Source organism: Pseudorca crassidens, chromosome 5, assembly GCF_039906515.1.
Source record: "Pseudorca crassidens isolate mPseCra1 chromosome 5, mPseCra1.hap1, whole genome shotgun sequence".
Taxonomy (NCBI): Eukaryota; Metazoa; Chordata; class Mammalia; order Artiodactyla; family Delphinidae; genus Pseudorca; species Pseudorca crassidens.
Window position 1 is genome coordinate 51,667,255 of NC_090300.1, and position 24,935 is coordinate 51,692,189.

At 40.4% G+C, this 24,935-nt stretch overlaps 1 protein-coding gene and 1 long non-coding RNA gene across 6 annotated transcripts in view; both read right to left on the reverse strand.

Moving 5' to 3' along the window:
- The window catches only part of GOLIM4 (golgi integral membrane protein 4), a 78,665-nt gene extending 64,464 nt beyond the window's left edge, over window positions 1-14,201 (reverse strand). For all 5 annotated transcript variants that reach the window (XM_067737968.1, XM_067737970.1, XM_067737969.1 and 2 more), the window contains exon 1: window positions 14,015-14,201. In XM_067737968.1, the coding sequence (XP_067594069.1) occupies window positions 14,015-14,201 (187 nt within the window). The remainder of the gene's footprint in view (window positions 1-14,014) is intronic.
- Window positions 1,441-13,397, reverse strand: LOC137224885 (uncharacterized). The gene is made up of 3 exons (XR_010943551.1): window positions 3,974-13,397; window positions 3,719-3,815; window positions 1,441-1,675 (listed from the first exon to the last, which is right to left on the reverse strand). It is a non-coding gene; the product is annotated as an uncharacterized lncRNA (long non-coding RNA).
- Window positions 14,202-24,935: the final 10,734 nt, after the last annotated feature.

Below are 24,935 nucleotides of genomic sequence, written 5' to 3' on the forward strand. Positions count from 1 at the left end.
ATCATTGATAATACACAAAGCTAAATTGTCATTTACATAAAATCATTTCTGTATCATGCAAAAATGAGGCAAAATAAACTCCTACAGGGGTTTATGAGATTGTCTGGTATAATGAAAAGGTTTTGAGAATTAGAAGGAAAGTTGGGCAAGAGTGTAGTAATAGAGAAAAAGAATGGTTAGAACCGTGGATATCTGCTGACAAATTCCAGACTTTCCACCAACAAGCTGTGTGAGCTCTGTCAGGTCAACACTGTCCAACAGAAATACACCGTGAACCATGCTTGCAATTGTTAGATTTCTAGCAGCCACATTTTAAAAGGTAGGAAGTATATGTGCACTGCAATACACCAATAAGATCTAACGCAACCCAAGACTTCATCGAAATGTAGTGCCACCAAGGCAATAAAGCTGTGTTTAACAGAAAAATATTTCACAATGCTTTGGCTAAAAATTTTAAGTTTAAATTAGTTAAAATATGAAATTCCAGGGCTTCCCTGGTGGCACAGTGGTTGGGAGTCCGCCTGCCGATGCAGGGGACGCGGGTTCGTGCCCCGGTCCGGGAGGATCCCACATGCCGCGGAGCGGCTGGGCCCGTGAGCCATGGCCGCTGAGCCTGCGCGTCCGGAGCCTGTGCTCCACAACGGGAGAGGCCACAACAGTGAGAGGCCCGCGTACCGCAAAAAAAAAAAAAAATGAAATTCCATTCCTCAGTCACACACTAACTGCACTTTAAGTGCTTCTGCCACACAGGACCAGTGGCTACCACACTGGACAGCACAGTTGTCAAGTCATTCGATCTCTCTGAGGTTCGCTTTCTTCATTGATAAACTAAAGGAGGTATTCAAGAGGAAGAATTCCCAGCGGAAGTGTCTGCCAACGGAAGCCCACATGCCCCACTCAAAACACAAGCCACGCAGGAATGCAGCGCAGTGCCGAGGGATCCTATGACTTTTCAGACAAAGTTGGAAATCCGGATGCTCACATAAAATATCTTTCTTTTTCCATGTAGACAACTACCGTGAAATTTTTCCGAGCACTGTGTGGGCCAAACCAAAACATATCCATATGCTGCTCTTTGCAACCTGGGTTCTACAAAGCTTCTTTCCTGTTTTTCCAATCTGTGATTTATTTAGGAGTGATTTGGCTTCTACATCTGGAAACTAAAAAACACAGCTGGAGAATCAGTTGAGTGGTGAGCTTCAAAGCCCCCCTGTGAAGTCAAGGTGAAGCTACAGAGCCTGTGGTGAAAGTTAGCAGGATGCCGGTGTGGGCCCGTGCCATGTCTACACCCCAGGTTGCAGAGGCGTCTGAGAAAGAATCATCTGAAGGTTAGGGACAGCCCAAGCCCCTAATTTTGGATCAAGGACAATGTGCCGGAGAGAGATGGAAAGGGCGGTGAAGCCAAGTTCACCACACTGACTATCACTCTTATTGCCCTGGGATCCAATCCTGTGGAGCCTGCCTCCATCCTTCAGGGCATGAGACGCAGAGAGGGACACGGTGAACATGCTGGTGACAGTAGAAAGCTGCAGAGGTGAAGCAGCAAGTGGTAGCGTGAGCAGCCAGCAGCACCTTCCGAGGACACGGAGATGGGAAGTGGTGGGGGATGGCAGTGGACCCCAAGGAGGCCAGTTCTCAAGTCCAGCTGCGTCACCATCTGGGAATACTCTTAACTCTGAGGAGGCAAAGTAAAAAACTCTCTTTTGGAATAGGTGCTGTCAAAACCTCCTTTTAGTTCCAGGGTGAGGGAGCCTTGGAAACTGAGAATTAGTAAGAGTCCTGAGTTAGGATTCAAGCAATTTGAGCATCAATCCCAAGTGTGTCACTGCCTTGCTGTGTGACTTCTGTTTCCCCAGATTCAAAATGGTAATAATATTGCATATTGCTTTACTCAACATCACAGGTTTTCAGGACCAAATGATATCATGAATACAAAGCAATTTGAAAAGAATAAATGTCTCATATGATAGCAAGGCATTTTTATTTATTATTTACTAAGCAATTACTAGTGGATTCTAGGAATGCAATTTATTAGATGTCATTTAAATCTCTAATCAGGATTCTTACATTTGAGGGAGGTGGAGTGGGTTTGGGCTTTAGAGGAATAGCAGTCAGCACTGATGACTCCATTACAAACCTGGCCACTTTCTAGAGGGTTCATGGCATGGAACCAGGGGAGGTCAAATTCCAAGATGGACTTAAAAAAACCCCAGAAAGGCGAATTTGCCCGAAAGCAGGGGTTCTTAACCTTTTTCAGGTCACTGATGCTTTGAGGATCTGATAAAAGTTATAGAGTCTGTCTTGGAAAAAGGCACTTATACAAAATTGACATAAATTTTCAGAAAATTCAGAGACCCCACAGATCCCAAATTGAAAATGCCACCCTCAGGGAAGAGAGGGTCACAAACAAGACACACGACGTGGTCTTAGACTGAGCTGTTGCCAGGTAGGAGGCAGTTTTGAGAACAGCTGGAGGCCTGAAATAAAAACAAAGCAGTCTTTCTTTAAAGGCTCGGTCTCTGCTCAAAGTATTGCTACCGTGGGACCCTCAGATGAACACTTCTCGGGGGCTAAAAAAGGGGTCTCACATGTGTTCACAAATACCATCATTCTAGCTAACTGGGTTAGAAGCTACTGCTTCCTTGGGCAGTTTCAACAGAAAAGAGCATCTGCTAGCTTAATCCATATGGACCCTGACCAACCCAGGGAGCAAAAGGTAAACGAGACAAAGACAATATGCAGCCTGTTAAGTGTCCCTAAGAACCACACTGCACATGTTAGAACTATACTGTAGAACACGTAGGGACTTTTCCCATTTTGGTTTTTGGGACAGATAACAGAGACCACATGTCCCAAGGGATTTACAATCACTGAGTATCACCAAGAGAAGTCCCCAGCAACCTAGCCTAACAGAGAGGATCACGGCAGCAATCTGGCACCCACATAGACAGCAGGAGAGCAGGAAGAGAATCACTGATTTCCTAGAAATTCAACAGCAACTTCTCACTGACAAGAACAGAACTCTCCCTGATCTGTGAATCAAGTATGGCCTCAAACATTTTGACAAAATATTCTCTACCCACTTCCCGATCTAATTTCTTACAGAAATATGTTTAGGAAAGTACAATGGAAGCCAAATGGAAAACAGAAATATTCATCTCATGTATCTCTAATTATTAAAGTATGTTTGGAAGAGTGAGACCATACTGTGAATTTGAAATTACAATTGTTCATAAAACATTTAATGACTTTTTCATAATATGCTCATATGCTCTATTTTTTATTTTATCGACATCACAAAAGAATACCTCATGTATTGCAATATTTAAAACCTGACTTTCAAAATAGGGATGAATGAACAAGTTGAAATTACTAGTCATGCAATGAATGCTCTTTCTTTAAATCAAAGATATTTATCTTTCTAAGACCACTTGAACTCCATTAAAAAATATATCTTCTGATCATCAAATAATGAGGTCTTCACCAAGGACTGCAGGCTATGTGAAATCAGAAGGAACGTTCAGAAGCAAATGAAAATACTGTATGAACAAACACTGCACTGCATTCCCATCTACTTGCCAAAGAAATAGTCACTTGTAGGAGTAGGAAATTTTCACAAATTGTCAATGGATTTTGAAACTTCCCAAGGACAGGATGGCTTCCACTTTGGGATTTCCCCTAACAGCCTCCTAGTTAGGTTTATACTTCAGAGAGATACCTGGAAACCTCTTTTAATTTTAATTCTTCCAGGTCAGATGGTTTAAACAGCAGATAATTTCCCTCTGTAGTTCCATGACTTCAAATGCCACTTCTCACTAATATATGTCAAATTAAATGGTAAATCACATTTTAATATATAATAGAACATTTTTACAAAAGTATTATGTTGGATATTCCAAGAATATAATTTAGAACAGTGCCTGGCACATAGCAAGTGCTCGAAGAATGCCAACAATGACAATGTCGTTCTCACCTTGTGGGAGGCAGCTACTAAGATGGCCCCAGGTGATCCTTACTTTCTGTTATTCTTGCCCTTGAGCACAGGCTGGACTTGGTGATTAGATTCTAATGAACAGAATATGGCAGAAAGTGATGAGTTATCACCTTCAAGATTAGGTTATTAAAATACTTTCACTTTCATCTTGGGTTCATACACACTCTCTAGCTTTCTCTTGGATCTCTTGCCCTGAAGGAAGCCAGCTATTATGTTTTAAGTTCCAGGTTGGAATCATGGGCCTTCAGAAAGGCCTGGATGAGTGAGATTGGAAGTGGATCTTCTGAGGCCTGCCAACAACCACATGAGTGAATTCTGAAGCAGATTCTTCAGTCCCGGTCAAATTTTGAGATGACTACAACCCTGATCAGCAGTTTGACTGCAACATCGTGAGACAGAGATCTTCAGAGAATCACCCAGCTAAGTCGATTCCTTTCCAGCAAAAACTGTGAGATAATATTTGTCATTCTAAGCTGATTCAGTTTGGGGGGTAATTTGCTATGCAACAGGATAACTAATCCAGATTTTAGAAGTGGGGTGCTGCCATGACAAAAACCTAAAAGGTGGTAGAGGCTTTGGATCCATGTAGTGGGCCTAAGAAGAGTGCCAGTGACAGTGTAAAGTGCCTTGGACACATTGTTCACAGAATTTTGGACTTTAAAGAGATTTCTATTAAAGGCATGAATGAAGGTGAGGAAAATCTTATTGGAAACTAGAAATTGCACAGTGGCAAAAGGTTTAACAATACGACACTTATGTGTAGTTACGTGACCTGCAGACCCATGCATTTATATGAGACGTTTACAAAGTGCCAAATGAACTGGGTGATTTAGTTAAGGAGCTTTCCCAGCAAAGTACTGAAGATGCTACCTGGTTCCTTCTTCTTGCTGTTTATAGCAAACTATGAGAATATAAATCGGGGGAGGGACTACCAAACAAAAAAGGAAGCAGGACCTGAAGGTTTTGAAAATCCTCAGTCTCTCTAGACAGCAAACAATGCTAAAGTTAAGAAACAGTTTCCAAGCAAAGATCATTTCTAGGGAACTGTCTGAGAAAACATGGTCTAAAATGAGATCAACGGTGCAGCTTCTGAAATCCTTTTGGTAAGCCCTGGGAAACGTGGCATCTCAGAGTACTATTCAATCAGACCACAGGATCTCCTACAACTTTAAGGGTGTGACTCACAGATACTCTCAACAGGCCTTTGGTAAGTTAAAGGGCATTGTCTCTCCCTTGCCTCTGCAGAAACTCAAGGTAGAGAAGGAATCATCTCCAAGATGGGTGTGGATTTTTGTCTAACAGAGTAAACCTCAACAAGTTTCACAGGAGACCCACAAAAATTTTGAGAGGATTTTACCAGCAGATACACTGCCAGTTTGGACTGGAAGGAATGGAGATGGTCCTAAATGAAGAAAGGCCATAGATCCCCCAAATTCTACAGGCAGGAAGCAGACAGAAAACTCAGCTGCCAACACATGGTACCTTTCGTGAAAAAAGGAAGGATGACTCAGTAGTCCATAGGGTAGAATCAAGAACCATGGAGAATTATTCCCAGGCCTGGACCTAGTTGAGGAACATTTGCCTAACTGGATTTCAGAATTTTCATGGACCAGCAACTCCTACACACCTTGCACTTTCCGCTATTTTGAATAAGAATATGTAGGTATCGTATGCCTGCCCCACTGTTGTATGTTGCTTATATGTTGAGGTTTAGTTTCACAGATCTACCAATGAAGAGGAACTATACTTGGGAAGTTGTACCTGAGGAACCATATCCAAGGAGCCATACCCACACCCAGATAAAACTTAGATGACTTCTGGATTTTGAGCTGATACTCACCTATCTAGTAAAGAGGATATAGTTTTCATCTTCTAATAAAAGTGATGTTTGACATCAGTACTATTTAATGTGTTTTACAGAATCAAACCTTTAAAAAGGATATAAAGTCCTTTTAAAAATTACCTCTAAATGTTTGTTAATAGGTTGAGAGATTATTGCAGTAGGAAGCATAGAGTTACAATATTAAATCTCACTAACGTAAAACTTGATAAACTGTTCTACACTAACCAAACTAATCAAGCAATTTATCAGCTGTCCAATATTAATCTACATTTAGAATACTTATTTTATAGTATCATAGCTATTGTCTAGAGCATACAAACAACGTCAAAGTTCTCTTACATACCTTGATTTGTAGAATTTTTTTTTTTTTTTACAAAAATTCCACTTAAAGAAGGGCTTTAAATGAGAGGTGAAATGGGAAATAGAATGTTTGACTCTCCTAAAATGATTATATATTTTTCTTAAGTTCACTTACTCTCAAAGGAAAGGACATGGTGTCATTCAAATGTTCTAAAATGCCTCATCCTTCAGAGTGACAGCACATCTTTCACTTTTCTATTCACTACGTATCATATTGTGACATTTTATATGTGAAAAATAGCTAAAGCAATATTTTTTAAATGTCATACTATTATAACGAGCAATTTATTTCATGCCCATGTCCCTCCAGGCTATGAGCCTATTTAGTGAGCCTTATTAGCGTGGGGCAATGTCTGGCATGTCCTCTGGAAAAGCACCCACAGGCCAATAAAAACAAAGAACACAAGTGTGCCATTCAGAAATACACAGCATTGTTTAAAAATAGCAACACCCATGCTGCTCAGACCAAGAGGAGGGTGCTGCCAGTCTGCAGACGCAGCTGAGCGCAGTGAGGAGTGCTCCGCTGTTCTGGAAATCAGCGTATGTAGGCTCTGGGCTTAGCTTGAGACATATGCTAAGTGATTCATCCTCTTCAGGATTGTTTTCTTAACTGTAAAATTCAGTGTCTGTATCACCAAGTGATGCGTTCTTGAACGTCAGACATGCAGGTACTCATAACATGAGTTCTTATTTTATACATGCAAAACCTGCATAGGTACAATGGGTGGCCAGATGTTCACTTTTTACCCTAACATAAACTTCTAAAAAGGAAACTTTACACTACTACTTTGTAAATGAAAAATCTGACTTAACGTGCCATTAATGGGTAGTAACCGTAAAATTTAAATACAATAAAACAACAAAACAATTATTAAAGTCTAGCTGTCAGGCTGTTGGCTGCCTGAAGTCGGCTCTCTGAAAACAAATGAGCAACTATATCTAGGAGAGAGGCTCTAGTATCAAACTGAGAGTTTCTCCTTGACTGTCAAGAAAACACTGAAAGGGAATTCAAAAGGGCAGAAGTTTCTCATGTGATTTGATGTTATTTTATGCAGCATCTGCAGATCACCTAAAATCAACTCCAGTATCAACTAAAATCACCTTTTTCAACAGCACCAAATGTCCTACACTCTGGAAATGCTGCATCAAATAATCACACCTGTCACTTCTGATTCTAAATTTTATCTTGAATCCTCACATGACCCACCTAACCCACTTTCTCAAAACCTTTAATACTGTCACAGAGACACTAAAATAATTTTGAGGGCAATGGAGTACTGTGGAAAGAACACAGGCTAGGAAATCACATTGGGGTTCCAAGTGCAGATTCATTAGATTCGACCTTGACACTGGCAACTTAATTTACCCCTCTGAGCCACAGACTACTCCTTCACACCAAAGTGCTCAGTCAGGGTTAAGTGAGAAAATGCATGTAAGTGCTTAAGCCCAGCACCTGAATGTGGCAGACACTCAATAAATGGTATGTATTTAACATAATTTAATTCTTTCAAGGAAATTTTCAAATTTCTATCAAAATAAATTTGTTTCAAATAAGAGTGGCTCGAAAGAAAAAATACAGTTGGCCATTTTTATTTTACAGTAAAGTTATACATATTTCACTTCCAAACAAAGCTACAAAACCCATAAACCACTGACTGGCAAAAGTAGCAAAAACATTTTGTCCTCAGTGATAAAATAAGAACACTTATTTGTCAAAATGAAAAACAGGAACTCTTAGCTGCTACCATGCAAAGCGTTCTCAAGTCCTTTCTTACCAAAAGAGGGTCAATATAGTAGAAAAGACAGAGTGAGAGTGTCTTTAATCAAGTAAAATTTTCAGCCAAGGTGGGCATATGGCTCTGAAAAGAGCCACAATTAGACCACAGATAATGACTCTATTACCTACTAGATGTAATACACGGTGGGCAAAATAAAAAGTAGCCCAATATTAATCTTGCAACAGCAGTCCTGGTTACCTAGTAAATGTCATAGTGATGCACTCTGGGATTTGTGCTAGTCACATTAGATGTATTATTTCTAGTGCATGCAAGTGTGCAAAATATCCCCAGCGAACTAGGAAGAAAGCGAAGTTCAGAGGGGTTACCTGCCTGCTCAAGGTCACTCCATTGGTAAACACCAGAGTTGCATTCTAACAGTATCTGATGCCAAACCCACTCCCCCTTCGCTAGTCCCTGTTTCTTTCTTTTTAGGACATGCAGATGTGGGCAAGAATCATCCCCAATGCTTTGAAATGTCATAAACTGATGTTAGTCCCCTTCTCTCTCTCTCACGTCTTCTAGTTTCTCTCAAGTCATTTGCATTTTGGTCCTCCCGGCTTCAGTCGTCATTCTCAAACTCCAATTCACTCATTCCTTAAGTCTCTAAAACCTGGTCTCCTGTCCCAGCTCTTGGTAAGGCAGGAGGGAATTTTAAAAGGTCAAGGTAAGTTTTCCAATCTACTTGGATGTAGTGAACTGTATAACATGCCTGGGTCTTCTACCTCAGACTTAACCAAAAGGCTCACAGATACTGAGCAATTCTCCTCCCTCGTGAACCAATATTGGCGAGTTCCAATTTACAGGGACGACTAAGGCAGGTACAGTGTGTGGAGTCACACATATTCGTGCATGTCACATATATTTAACAGAATGTTTAACTGAGTCATATTTTCAAAAGTTATCTAGAAGCTTTTATCTTTTATTCAGGAAATAAATCTTAAGGCAGGGTTTTACATAAAGAGTTTTTATGTCTGTTCCATTTTTAAAATAGAACAGAATTAAACAAAAACAGCTTGATAAATTTCACCTTTTAACTGCACGATGTATGTACTTCAGTGAAAATGTCCATTTAATAGACAACATCTAATTGATGTTTGTGTGTCCTAACTTTGCACTTGAAAACGAGTATCCCTACTACGCATTGCCTATACCCGTGGGGCTAAATTACTGAGGTCTGTGAACCACTCTGTTGTACATGAAGTTCCCCAGTATTCCAAAATGCAAGTATCACCCTTCTAAGCACTGTACACCCGCTAACACTACTGATCCTATGACAAACTATTATAAACACCATTATCCTGATTATTACATATGATGAAAGCAAATCACAGAGATGTTAAGTAACCCAAGGTCACCCAGCTGGTAAAAAAAATATACATATATATATATAGCAAGACATCAAATCCAAGAGCTCTGACTCCTCAGCCCACATCTACTACATTTCACTGCTCACCATATAGAAGCACATTCATTGGCAGAGAGCCAATGAATATATAGGTATAGACCTATATATTTATTGATCACCTACTACAGTATATGCCAAGCACTTAGCACTGGAGATGAGAGAATTTTTTAAAAGCCTGGTCCTGAGCTGAAGGAGAACATTTTTTTTTTTTTAAAAGCAAATTCAGGGTAGGTTGAAAACAAAGAAGAAACCAGATACAATATGTTTTCATGCTCAGGCAAATGGGCCATTCTATGTCTCAAGGGAACATAATGCAAAGGACAACTAACTTGAATAACCATGTCACCCTTAGAAGCACCAAACGTGTTTGTTTTAAATAACTGTAATACACTTATCTGGAATAGGAGCATAGAAGACATCATATGAACCTTTTCTTTTTTCTTTTTTTTTTTTTTTTTTTTTGCAGTACGCGGGCCTCTCACTGTTGTGGCCTCTCTCATTGCAAAGCACAGGCTCCGGACGCGCAAGCTCTGCGGCCATGGCTCACGGGCCCAGCCGCTTCGTGGCACGTGGGATCCTCCCGGACCGGGGCACGAACCCGTGTCCCCTGCATCGGCAGGCGGACTCTCAACCACTGTACCACCAGGGAAGCCCTATGAACCTTTTCTTGATGGTTTCTGCTCATCACTGGGAAGACCAAGAGCACTGCAATAATATAATACAATGTTTTAAGAATGAGGGACTGTGGGAGGGAGGGAGACGCAAGAGGGAAGAGATATGGGAACATATGTATATGTATAACTGATTCACTTTATTATAAAGTAGAAACTAACACACCATTGTAAAGCAATTATACCCCAATAAAGATGTTAAAAAAAAAGAATGAGGGACTGTTTGCCCCCCCCAAAATTTAAATAGTTACATCCCTCTCCCAGATCTTATTGCACAAGGTTACTGCCTACCTCTGGCAATCACACCCTCTCCTAATCTGACATGATATAAAAAGAGAGTTAATTAGTAACCAGACTTGAATTCTAAATTTAAATTGTCAGGGAGGGTCCCTTATCCAGAGTAAAGTACTTGGATTTATTCCAGTCTGCCTATTTTCTTTGATGTTCATTTAGGTACAACAAAAAAGGAGCTAATTATAAAAACAAATTCTGCCAATTTCAAAATTTTACCCATGGCAACCCTGGGAAGAGAAAATGATCAAATATCTCAAACAGGGACTGCTATGATAACAGCTAATGTTGAATGAGCGGTACCTACTATGTGCTAGGTATGTGCTAGGAGCTTCACAGGTATTAATTATTTTATCCTCACAATATTTTATAAAATAGGTCACTCTAATCTCCATTACATAAATAAGAAAAATGAGGCCCAAGATCACGCAAAAAGTTGCAGGGCTAGAATTTGAATCACATGCTTGGGGTAAAAGAAAAAAGCCTCAAATGTCTTTGCAGCCAAGCCAGCGAAGTAAATGTGCGAATCAGCTGAGTCTTAAGATTACAGAGCTGTGGTTCTCGACCTCAGCTGCACATTGCATTCACCTGGGGAGATTGCCAGGTGGGTTCCACCCCATAGATTGCGACTTAATTGAACTGGGAGTTGCCCCCAGGTAATTCTAATGGGCAGTCAAAGCTGAGAACCACTGTTTATAGACACAGAAAATGGAGCATGGCCCCAAAAGCATTTTTGCTTTTTTTGTTTTGTTTTGTTTTGTTTTTGGCTGCTTGGTGAGGAACATGGGATCTTAGTTTCCTGACCAGGGATCTAACCCGCGCCCCCTGCAGTGGAAGCTCCAAGACTTAACCACTGGATTGCCAGGGAAGTCCCCAAAGCAGTTTTTTTAAAAAAATTTTAAGTTAACTAACACTGCGCTGGTCAAAGGTTGTTACTACTGCCTCTGCCACCAGAGGTAACCTCTGCCCCACTCCTCAATATAATTAAGAAACACTATGGATGGAAGATAGAGAGGCTGGCAGACACAGACATTTGTTTTTAGTGGACGGAGCATTGCCAAAGTCTGGAACTTTCCCCATGTAACCCCTGCCATTTCCTATTTATGGAACTGTTCTACTCCAAAATACACTTGGAGTTAGACATAACCTACTTTCAGAATAATGTCTGGTGACAATCCATTATTAAACTGAAGATGACCTAAATATGTTCATTTAACAAATGTATACCTTCAGATTACATGGCCAAATTACTTAACATTTTTCAAGAGGCATTTTTTAAAAAAAAGAACACTCATAATTAACTCTGATTTTAATCCAAGCCAGGTCAAGAGACCTCACATAACGAAACAAGTCTTAAGAATGGAGAGTTTAATGTCCTAAAAACAAATCTATATGTGTACATAGCACCGCTGAGTAAAATGTCATTTGTCATTGGAAAGGGGAAGCAAAAGCTGCGTACCATCAGAAAATCTTCATTAAATGGCCTGCAGATGTGAAATCCAAAATAAATGCTACAGAACAGAATTGTGAAAAAATAAGAATTGTAAAAAAAAAAAAAAAAAGAAGAAGAAGAAGAAACTGTAGCCTGCTTGGGAAATCATTCTTCACACATAATCATATTGCAACTGTGCAGCACCACAATTCAAGAGGAAATGGCAAAACACTAAATTAAAAAATGGACTGTAAGGCCACTTGTTCAAACTAGCTACAACATTTTTTTTCATCTCCTGCAGCAAAGCAAATGTTGTGTATTTTAATGGTCTTGTATTACCACTTACCACCCCTCTCCCCCACTACCACCACCAAAAGAAGGCAGATAAAAGGGGAAAAAAAAACTGAGATGGATTTTCTAAATGGAATACTGCAAATAAAGGCCATGACTCAGAAATCAGGGCCTCCTCAGTCAATGAGTTCCAGCACTGGGAGTTTAAGCAAATGTGCTACTTGGGCAAAATATTTCATTGTTGTTACTTGGTTTTTTTCAAAAAGCAGACAAGGAAGTGAAGTCTGAGAAAGCAGACAAAAGTGATTGGAACTAGTTTTCTCATCACAGTTAAACTTTGTTTGTTGACTGAATAAATATATACATTGACCCCCTCCTGAGTGTCAGGCACTGTGCAGTGCTGAGGATGTATTGGTGAATGTGACAGCACCTGCTCTCATGAGTCTCCTGAACTAAGAGAACAAGGCACCAACCTTGCATAATCCACCATATACACCCTTCCAGTCACGTGTGTGAAAATCCAGTCCTGCCATTGTACTACTGGATGGCAAGTTTTTCCCTTGGTCTAACTGCCGCTGGTGTCTTCTACGTAAACAAGTAAATAAATAAATATCCATATTTTGCATACCAACAATAACTCATGGGTAAATTTCAACAAGTTTTAAAGAAAAACATTTTTAAAGTAAGACTGAATCAAAACAGATTTTCCTTTTGAACAAAGCCCAGCTCATGTATTTTCATTGCCTGTGGCTATACAGCTTCAGTAAGCTAAAAATACTTCCTTTGTTTCTAAGTTGGGAAAAGCAAGTAAGACCAAGAATCAGAAAACATTCAAAATAGCTAAAGCAACGAAAAGGTATCTGTTTTATATTTGTATAAATATACAATGACAGAAACTATCCATGCAGCTTGTATCTTCCTAGAAATATGAAATAAGCTATATTTGCATGATCAGCAAGGACTGTCAACATTTCACTACTCAGAGCCCTTTACTATTATTACTTTTTTTGGTGGGGAGAGGACTGCATAAGTGTTGAAAACTAACCACAAGTATAAGAAAAAGTTTTCAAAAAATATGTAAAGGATGACTCTGCTCTTAACAAGGCCACATGGTGCTTACTTTGCAGTCATGTATCATTTATGTTCCTGAAATTTACGTTAAATGGGATTCTAAAATAGAAGGATAGGAGCTTTCCATCTTTCTGCAGGTATTGCTCACGTTGTGTTTGCTGTGTGTCTGGCAAAGTGAAAAACCAGGTTTCTCCTCTTGCACCTCTCCGGGACAAACTGAAAGTTACTCAGTTTAATAAAGTTTTTTTTTTCTTTTTCCAAAAACATACCTGCAGTATGGTGAACAGTAGCGTGGACTTTTCCAACACATCCAACATCTCTAAAGTCACACTACTGAGTTAACAGAGATAAGCAACTAGCAGGTCTAGGCTCCATTCGACTGGGCCATTAGTTTGGACCACCAGGTCATGGCTTAATTTCCCTTGAAGAAACAGCAGTTTGAGAAATCTCGGCCAAACTCCCCATTTCTTAGGCTACTGACAACGTCAAGTGGAAAGCAAATGCCTAGAAACCAGGAAACCATGCCCCTCCGGATGGGCTGGCAGGAGCGGAGGCAGGGATCCTGGTTTGTCTGCCCGGGTTGCAGCCGGGCCTTTGACAAGGGCTGGGGTAAAAGACTCAGTGTGTACCCGCCCATCCATCGCCCAGTGGAACCTGGGCTGGCGCTGCCAATTTCAAATGTAACCACCGGAGGAAGCGGGAGGATGCGGATGTGTCATCTCTGACACTCCGGGGTCCGGCGGGGCTTGCCTCTGATGTCCCTGAAGGTCAGAGGTGGTGCCCGCGGTGCCAACAGCTCATCAAAACCACTTTTCCAGTCAGGGCGGGAGGCGCGGGGCAAAGTTGGCCACCGGCCGCGCGCGTCCCGTTAACCGTACCTTGTAACTGGGCGGAAAGGGACTCCTGGTGCTGCTGGTACTTGAGTGCCACCGCTTCGGCTTTCCGCAGCTGTGTCTGCAGCTCGTAGTAGAGCATCGCGCCATAGAGAAAGCCGAACACCACGGTCAGCAGTAGCAGCGTCTGGAAGATCCGCTTCTGCTTTCGGGAGCACATCCCGTTTCCCATAGTCCCGTCGGGACCCCGCGCCGCGGCCGTCCTCGCCGCCGCCGTCCCTTCCTCCCCTCGGCCCGAGCGGGCGCCTCAGCAGCGGCCGCGGCAGGAGGTGGCCGGACGCAGCATGAGGAGGAGACGCGAGACACAAAAGCTGGGCCGGAGGGTAAGTGGCGCCCGCTCAGCCTCCGCGCGCCGCGGGGCGTGCAGCCATCGACGCCGCCGGGGCAGCCACCGCCGCCAAACTTTGGCGAGGCTGACTCTCCTTGAGTGCCTGGGCCCGGGAGGGGGCCCTCCGCATACTTCTGAGCGGGCTGTCCTCGCGCCGGTCCGCAGATGCCGCCTGCCTTGTTCCCTCCTCCCCACTTTTTGGCCCGGCTGCCCCCGGCGGCGCTCGGAGTCCCGCCCCTGCCGCTCCCCGCCCCCTCGCGGCAGCTCCCACTGCGCGACTTTGTTGCCACCAAAAGGAGGGGGTGCGCGCCCAACAAAGGGAGCCGGGCTCCAGGCGGCGCCTCAGCGCGCGGCCCGCGGGGGTGAGTAGTTGGGTGGGGGCCGGCTGCCCCGGCCGGGTTTGGGGGGACGGCGGGCCGGTGTCACTGACGGGGCTGCGGAGCCTCGGCCGCCGCCGCCTCCCACTTAACTTACGTGTCACCCACGGCCCAGCTATTCTGGCCAACGGGATTCCGGGAGGAAGTCCCACTCGGGCTCCCCGCTCATTGGGCCCGTCAGAGCCGCCCCTCCCTCCCTTCGGGGAGGCAGTGCCGGGCTCGATTGGACGCCCGCTTTGTCCGTCCGACCCCGGGGCCGCGCCTTCCCTCGAACGCGGGGGCCGGCTAGGGCCTCCGTGGGCCGCGCGGCCGCCTGGCGTGGGGTTACGCCCATGTGGAGTGCTGGTGGCTGGGAGAGGCCGCGGAGCCAGCGGCGGGGAGATCGGAGTGCGCGGGAGACGCGTCCCGGGTGACGGCTGGGAGAGATACGGGTGTGTGTGTGTTTGTGATCCTGCCCTTGGAACGCACGTGGGGAGAGGAGTACAGTGTATAAAGTGGGAGAGAGTGGATAGGAACAGCTGTGTACACTACACCAAGCACCCTTTTTTTCCCTGTCCAGTGGGCAGATGCGGCAGGCACACGGGATAGCTACACGGTCAGCACAATTTTCTTGTGAACCGGAGATGCCTTGCCTACTGAGTCTTGCCCCATCCAGTGCACTATCACGGATGCGTGTGTCCCCATTGATGGCAAGACACAAGTCCGGAGACTCGAGCGCGCTAGCATGCTAGACTTACTGCTCAACTGTACACGTGGGTTGGGGAAATCAGCTTGTCTTTGGCAGAGGGGAAAGAAATGATCTCGTATGTTTCCCCTGTCTGCAAATAAAATAATTTTAAAACAAATCTTACGGGCTGAAGTAAGTATGCATTTATTTTGTCATATGTATTTGTTTTATTGTTGGCAAAAATACATCAGTTACACTGCTAAGTTACATTTTAAAGGCCAACAAAGTTTCCCTATGTAAACACAAGTAAAACAAACATAGTAACTACAAACCTCTTCAAAGAAAATCCGTAGTACATTTGTTCTTTCTATGTACTTGAGGGAAAAAAATTGAGGTTATGCATAAATTATAATTTTGTTTCTGCTCTTGACCTAAATTCTAAAAAAGTAAATATTTGTCAAATGCCTCAGTCATGTCATGGAATTTATCACATACTGCATACTTTTTAAGATACTTCAACCAGATTTTAGTTATCACTATTAATAATGGCCAGTGAGTACTCAAAATGAGGGTAGATCTGTTTAGCCACAAATACAACTTAAAGACAGCCCCTGGTGCAGAAATTTTTTAGTGTTAAAAGCCATAAAAGTAACCAAATTTACAACCTAGCCAGCCTGTGACGTTTATATTACCATGAAAACTAAATGTGCCTGGCATGTGCTTTTCCCTAATAAATAACTTACATTATATTTTTTAAATGCTTTCATTTACTATCTCATCACAGCCAGGTTAAATATTTGGCTCACATATTGGTAAATAAAGAAAGCAAAGCTTATCAAAGTACTGTGATAGCTCTAAGACCTTCTTGAAAGCTAGGAGCGCAACAGGATTATAACCCAGGTCAGAATCTTCCTCTTTCGATCTCTTTCTCCTACAGAAGCCAGGTTCTCATTCTTTTTAAGCAAGTTATATAAACAAATTATATCTGGTCCATTAGCGTGAGAACCTAATTTAAAGAGAAAAAGGTCTGAAGTTTTAGTTTTTGTCCTGTCATGTAAATATTATGTAACGTTACTTGTTATTGAATTTACCACTGTTTAAATTTCACTCTTTCAATGTGACTCAAGACTGGAAACTGAGACTGGATAATTCCTGTGACCTTGTCAGAATTCCTCGTAACTAAAAATTCCTCACCGTTGTCAGTGTACAATTTGCTAAACAAACTCTTCCTCCAAAAAAAACTACCAAAACTGCTCTGGAAGAAGTTAAGTTTTATAGCAAAAATCCTTGCCCGTACATGAATAGATAATTATCCTAGCCACAAAAGAAAAAGAAGCTGTCTAGAGGATTGGGAAATTATTGCTCATATATTACACAGTATGCAGTATTTGGTTGTTTTTCAAAATCTTTGGAAAATTCCTATGCTTCCAAAATACATGATTACTCATTTTAAACCTCTGATTTCTTCCCAAAGTCTGATTTCAGACTCCGAAGGTATTCTTTGCCTAAAGCTGCTGGCTGACTCTACAGAATATAATAAGTGTAGGTCATAAAACACAACTCAATATTGAAGTCATAAAATTTGAAAGAGAACAAAAATTATTACTGAACTTATCCATTATTTCAAATTCAAGAAGGGTATGTAGAAGTACATAAAATCACTAATGGCAGCGTCTTCATAGTATTACTTTTTCAGGTTGGAGTGTGCTGCTAGTTTCTTGAAAGTATCAGTGTAATGCTTTTCAAAGGCCAACATTGGGGAAGCTATTCAACGTCTATAAATTGAATTTACATGACATTGCCTTTGGGCAGAGCTTGTGATAGATGAGCTATTCATTCTGGTCTTGCTAGCTCTGTTGTAAGTTCTATCTTATTTTTGTTTCTAGCATTTAAAAAATAGTATTATATAATTATATTTCTATATGCCATATATTTAACAATATAGTATGTAAAATTTAAAAATTGTAAATCTTGAGGAATTTCACCAGTTTAATGTTTTATTCCTAAGACAGGAAGAAATTAAACAGATTCAAGATCTTACATTTGAGAAGGGCTAAGGCAACATTTGGGAACCTTAGTATTCTCTCCAGTTTTAGTAAATTTGTCATTCTAACAAAATTTGTTCATTTTCCAAATAGGGGAAGGCAAGAAAATTATAGTCAAGAGATACAGCCAATTTATAAAAATAGATGACTTTAAATTAATAATGTTCAGGATCCTAGAGCAAATTTTTCATTTAAATCTCTTTACAAATTGAATTCAATATTTTTTAATTTGCAAGAGAAATCAACACTTAAGATGATGAATTTTAAATAATATTTTAAAAATATATAACTAGGTGTGGTGATGGATGTTAACTAGACATTGTAGTGCTCATTTCAAATAAATGCATATATAAAATCATTATATTGTACCTCTGAAACTAATATGATGCTGTATGTCAATTATACTCAATTAAAAATAAGTAAATAAAATTTTAAATGGCGTTTCGGTATTAATAAATGAGTTTTAACCTTTTCATGTGAAAATTGCTGAAATCAACTATCTTTTTTTCTCTATAGGAAACTTCACTCTTTGTCTCTGCCTTTTGGCTATCACCTAATTAGCACACAGGCTTCCTGCATGCCACCTATACCTGCCTGTTACAAGGGATAAAGGAAGCTACATTCAAGGTATTCTGTCTTTTTGAGGATTCTGTGAGAGATGTTTTTATAACTCCTTTTTACAAGATTTTGCTAATGACCTGGTGGCAATTGTTAGCAGATTAACAAGGTAAGCCTGTGGCTAAACGCTTAACAAAGCAATTGAAACCCCACTCAATGTGTCTTGGTGCCTTGCTTTGGTCTGTCTCTAAGCTGCCACGTGGGTAACTTTGAACTATTTAAGGAGTTAGAGGAGAGTAAAGGGGAAAGTAGATGATTAGATGAAAAGTAAAATGCTTTTCAATAACAGAAACCACACCATCAGCACCACTGGTAAATACTTTGTGAACGCACTCTGATAATGGAGGAAAATGATTTAGAAGGTTCTACTTGCCACCGATGTGTAGCTAAAGAAACAGAAATTATCATTTCAAACTTCTGTAACCTTCTAAAGCAGGACCCTCCAACATACCCTAAAGTCTTCCAAATTCTAAGATGGCACAAGAAATTATTTTGAATTTGTTGCTTAATGTTTATTATAGCTAACATATTAATTTTAGAAAGTAGTTTAGTTCCATAGAATGTTAGAATGAATGGAAGGGGACTGTGAGACTCAGAAGTGAAGCGAACTTCCCCAATCTGCTGCTGCCTGGTTCAGGCAGCTTTTCACTAGCTCACTGCCTTCAGTAACTCAGACACTTCAGATAAGCAGATGGACCACAGAAAAGATCAGTGGCCAATGAAACATACATCTTTAAATGTTCCCCTCTAAACGTATAGTTTGTTGGAGTCCTTTGTATTAAAGAGGTGTTTGGTTTATCCATGACCATTTTCTAGAATTGGTATTTTAATTTTATATGTTATATGTAGGTATTTATAGTAATTTCTTAATCGTCATGAGACATGGCCGGTCATATTTATGATGTATCTAATGCTGAGTCCTGGGTCAGATATTCTATATTCAGTTTCAGAACTGTTCCTAAAGGAAATCATAACTTGCTTCATAAACATTCTTTATGCTCTAGTTTCCAGGAACATTTTGAGTCAAAATAAAGAGACTATCAATGTTTTTACTTAGAAATAAAGTAAAGCAAATTTTCAAATAAGAAGAATCGAGTTACCTCAGGATTAAGTTCAGCTTAAATTAAAATTGTGAAATAGAAACATTTGTCTTGTGTTATTCTGCTCCTTCTCTAGTTCAACTCCAAATCCTGGCATCCAACATCCTAATGATTGCCTTTAGTTTCCCAGAATCCTTGCCTTTGACTGTGCCCTTCACTCCTCACCACCCACCCATGTACATATAATACATTGGACTTTCCTTCTTGAAGACAAAGTATACTAATCTAAAATAATCCTTCCACAGTCTTGAGAGAAAGTTCAAGATGGCTGTGTAGAAGATCTTGAATTCGCCTCCTCCCATGGACACACATATGGAACAAGTCCCTCTGAAAAAGACTTGAAAACTAGCTGAACAGCTCCTCCACAACAAAGGATAAAAGAGCCACATCGAGACAGGTAGGAGAGGGAGAGATACATTCTCACCAGAAACCCCACCCCCTGCACAGAGAGCCCCAATCTGTAGGGATCTCACAAATATGGAGCTTTTCCCTGAGAAATGAAGTGCTCATGCACCACATCAGGCACCCTAACCCCTGGGACCTGCACCAGAGAGAAGAGCCCCCCAAACGTCTGGCTGTGAAAACAAATGGGGCTTACATCCAGGAGACCCAAAGGGCTGTAGGGAACTGAGATTCCACTCTTAAAGGGCTTGTGTGCAAACTAACGTTCCCAGGGACCCAGCGCAAAAGCAGCAACTTGAAAAGCTTGTAGGCTGAATGTGAAGGAGGTTCATTTGCTAATCTTAAAGCATTAGGGTCAGGGGCCTGACCCCCCACTCTCTGTTTTTGCACCCTCCCTCTACCTTGCTAGCACCACAGGCATGTGCAATCACAGCCCTCTGCAGCTTCCCCACTAAAGCCTGAGGGTGTGTCCCTTGCCTATGCTCTCCCACTCCCTTGCAAAAAACAGTGGGTGCTCCCCAACCCTGTGCTCTCTCACTGCCTCGATAAAGCTGGTGGGCATGCCTTGACCCTGCACTCCCCTGCTGCCTCGCTAAAGCTGTAGGCAGACGTGATTCACACAGGAAACGATCCTTGATTGCCTGGCTCTGGTAGCTGGAGCTTGCATTTCTGGGCCCCACAGGACTGAAACAATTGGAGAGACAATTCTTGGCAGGCTACCAGTCCCAGGGCACTGCACAGACATCAGACTGAAACACACCCCAAGTCTGCCTGTGAAAAAGGCCTGTTTACTTGTCCCAGAGCGTCAGCTTGTGGGTCAGGCTTCATGTTTGCCACACATCTAGAGGCTACAGAGGAGCTCTCAGGAATGAGGCAGGAGGAGCCATCTTTCCGTTCTCCCTTGGCCTCACTACAGCTCACTAGTACGTCCCAGAAAGGAGCTTATACACTCATCTAAAGCCCCAATTTTTGCAACTGTAACCCATGGGACACTTCCAGATCACCTGGTCTGGAGGCCAGCAGGGCTTACGAATGAGGTGCCATTCATAAGACTGTGTATGTTGGCATACTTTAAAAAATGCTGCCTGAGTGTCTGGCTTCCAACAGGCTGGCTGAGATTTCTCCTTTCCACACATGCTCAACAAATGGGACCTATCAAGAATAAATAAGGCTACTCAGACAATCAAAATGTTTGAGAGAAAACCAAGAGCTAGGACAAGGTTGAGCTAGAAACGTTCGTCTCCTATACAAGGCCAATCCTTAAGACTGGGAAAGGTAGTTGTTGCACCTAATACATAAAAACCAAGCAAAATGAGGAAACAGAGGAATATGTTCCAAAAGAAATAATAAGATAAAACCTCAGAAAAAGGACTGAAATGGAGATAAGTAATCTACCTGATAAAGAGTTCAAAGTACTGGTCATAAAAATGCTCACCAAACTGGAGGGAAGAATGGATGAGAACAACAACAGTGAGAACTTCAACAAAGAGACAGAAAATGTAAGGAAGTACCAAACAGAAGTCACAAAACTGAAGAAAACAACAACCGAACTGAAAAAGTACACTAGAGGGCTTCAACAGCTGACTAGATGAAGCAAAGAACAGAAACAGCAACCTGGAAGACAGGGTAGTGGAACTAAAATGGAGCAGCACCCTCCCCAAAAAAGAAAGAAATTTAAAAATTGAAGATAGCCTAATGGACCTATGGGACAACATCAAGTGGAATAACATTTGCATTATAGGGGTTGGAGAAGGAGAAGAGAGAGAGAGAAAGGGGGCAGAAAACTTATTTGAAAAAAATAATTGTTGAAAACTTCCTTAACCTGGGGAAGGAAACAGATATGCTGGTCTAGGAATCACAGAGAGTTCCAAATAAGATGAAACCAAAGAAATCCACACCAAGACACATTATAATTAAGATATCGTAAGTTAATGATAAAGATAAAAATACTTATTACATCCAAGGAAACCCCCATAAGACTATCAGCAGATTTTTCAGCAGAAACTTTGCAGGCCAGAAGAGAGTAGCATGATATATTCAAAGTGCTGAAATAAAAAAACTTCCAAGCAGAATACCTTACCCAGCAAATTTATCATCCAGAATTGAAGGAGAGACAGAGTTTTTCAGACAAGCAAAGCTAAAGGAGTTAATAATCACTAAACTGACCTTACAAGAACTTTTAAAGGGGATTCTTTAAGCTGAAAAGAAAGGGCACTAATTCATAACAAGAAAACATGTGAAAGTAAAACTCTCACTGATAAAGGTAAATATATAGTAAAGATAGTAGATTAATCATATAAAGCTAGTATGACGTTTAAAAGAGAAAAGTTATAACAATAACAATAACTACAATAATTAGTTAAGGGATATACAGTGAAATGTGACATCAAAAACAAAATGTGTTGGAAGAGAGTAAAAATGTGGAGTTTTAGAATATGTTCAAACTTGCTATCAACTTATGAAAGACTGATATATATATATATATATATATCAGTATATACACACACATACACAAGCACAGGCTGTCATATGTGAGCCTCAAAGTAAAAAACCTATACACACAAAAAAATTAGAAAGGAATCTTAGCATAACACTAAAGAAAGTCATCCAACCACAAAGGAATAGAGCAAAAGAAGAACAAAACAGAGAGGAACTTCAAAATAGAAAACAATTAACAAAATGGCAATAAGTACATAACTATCAATAATTACTTTAAATATAAATGGACCAAATGCTCCAATCAAAGCACAAAGTGGCTGAATGATTAAAAAACAAAAAAAGATCCATCTAACTGCTGCCTACAAGTGACTCATTTCAGATGTAAGGACACACAGACTCAAAGTTAACAGATGGAAAAAGATGTTTTATGCAAATGGAAACTAAAAGAAAGCTGGGGTAGCTATAATTACATCAGACAAAATAGAGTTTAAAAGAAAGGCTGTACTGAAAGACAAAGATGGGCATTGCATAATGATAAAGTGGTCAATTGAATAAGAAGATATAACATATGTAAATATTTATGCACCTAAATCAGAGCACCTAAATATATAAAGTAAATATTAACAAACCTAAAGGGCAAAATTGACAGCAATACAATAAGAATAGAGGACTTTAATACCCCCTTATATCGATGGATAGATCATCCAGGCTGATAATCTATAAGGAAACATTTGCCTTAAATGACACATTAGACCAGATGAATTTAATAGATGTATAGAGAACATTTCATCCAAAAGCAGCAAAGTGCATATTCTTCTCAAATGTACATGGAACACTCTTTAGGATAGATTATATTTTAGGCCACAAAACAAGTCTCAATATATTTAGGAAGATCATTTCAAGCATTTTTTCCAACCATAATAATTTGAAAGCAGAAACCAATTACAAGGAGAAAAGTGCAAAAACTCACAAATATGTGGAGATTAAACAACATGCTACTGAACAACCAATACGTCAATGAAGAAATCAAAGGAGAAACTTAAAAAAATACCTTAAGACAAATGAATATGGAAATACAACATACTAAAATCTATGTAATGCAGCAAAAGCAGTTCTAAGAGGGAAGTTCATAGTGATACAGACCTACCTCAGCTAACAAAAATCTCAAATAAATGAACAACTTTATACCTAAAGGAACTAGAAAAAGAAAAACAAATGAAGCCCAAAGTTAGTAGAAGGAAGGAAATAATAAAGATTAGAGCAGAAATAAATTAAACAGAAACTAAAAAGACAATTTAAAAAAATCAGTAAAACTAAAAGCTGGTTCTTTGAAAAGATAGACAAAATTGACAAACCTTTAGCAAGACTCACTAAGAAAAAAAATAGGCCAAAATAAATAAAATCAAAAATGAAAGACGAGAAATTACAACTGATACCACAATAAACAAAGGATCATAAGAAACTACTACAAGCAACTATATGCCATTAAAATGGACAACCTAGAAGAAATGGATAAATTCCTAGAAACATACAATCTTCCAAGACTGAATCATGAAGAAATAGAAGATCTGAATAGATTGATTACTAGTAAGGAGAATGAAACAGTAATCAAAAACCTTTCAAAAAACAAAGTCCAGGACTAGGCAGTTTCACTGTTGAATTCTACCAAACATTCAAAAAAGATTTAATACCTATCCTTCTCAAATTCTTTGAAAAAATTGAATAGGAGGGAATGTTTCCAAAATCATTTTACAAGGCCAGCATTACTCTGATACCTAAAATGGACAAGGACACCACAAAGGAAGAAAATTATAGGCCAATATGCCTGATGAACATAGATGTAAACATCTTCAACAAAATACTAGCAAACTGAATTCAACAATACATAAAAAGGATCATACATCATGATCAAGTGGGATTTATTCCAGGGATGCAAGGATGATTCAACATCTGCAAATCAATCAACATGATACAAAATGGAGGATAAAAATCATATGATCATCTCAATAGATGCAGAAAAAGCATTTGACAAAATTCAAAACCCATTTATGGTTAAAAAAATCAGTCTCAATAAAGTAGGTATAGAGGGAACATTCCTAAACATACACATGGCAAGCCCACAGCTAACATCATACTGAAAGGTGAAAAGCTTTCAGCTCTAAAATCCAGAACAAGAGAAGTGTGCCCACTCTTGCCACTTTTATTCAACATAATATTGGAAGTCCTAGTCACAGCAATTAGGTTAGAAAAGGAAATAAAAGGCATCCATACTGGAAAGGAAGAGGTAAAACTGTCACTATTTGTGGATGACATGATTTTATATGTAGAAAACCCTGAAGACTCTACCAAAAAAACTGTTAGAACTAATAAGCAAATCCAGCTAAGTTATAGAGAACAAAATCAGTATACAAATATTGGTTGCATTTCTATACTCTAAAATAAGTTATCAGAAAGAGAAATTAAGAAAATAGTACCATTTACGATTGCACTGAATACCTACAAATAAAGTTAACCAAAAAGATAAGAATAGATAAAAATAAAGATAAAAATATTAACGATGTTAACATTTAACATTGTTAAAATGTCTGTATTACCCAAAGCTATCTACAGATTCATTGCAATCTCTATCAAAATTCCATGGCACTTTTTTTTTTTTTTTTTTTTTTTGCGGTACATGGGCCTCTCACTGTTGTGGCCTCTCCTGTTGTGGAGCACAGGCTCTGGACTCACAGGCCCAGTGGCCATGGCTCACAGGCCCAGCTGCTCCGCGGCATGTGGGATCTTCCCGGACAGGGGCACGAACCCATGTCCCCTGCCTTGGCAGGCAGACTCTCAACCACTGTGCCACCAGGGAAGCCCCCATGGCACTTTTTACAGAAATAGAGCAATTGTAAAATTTGTATGGACTACAAAAGATCCGAGATAGCCAA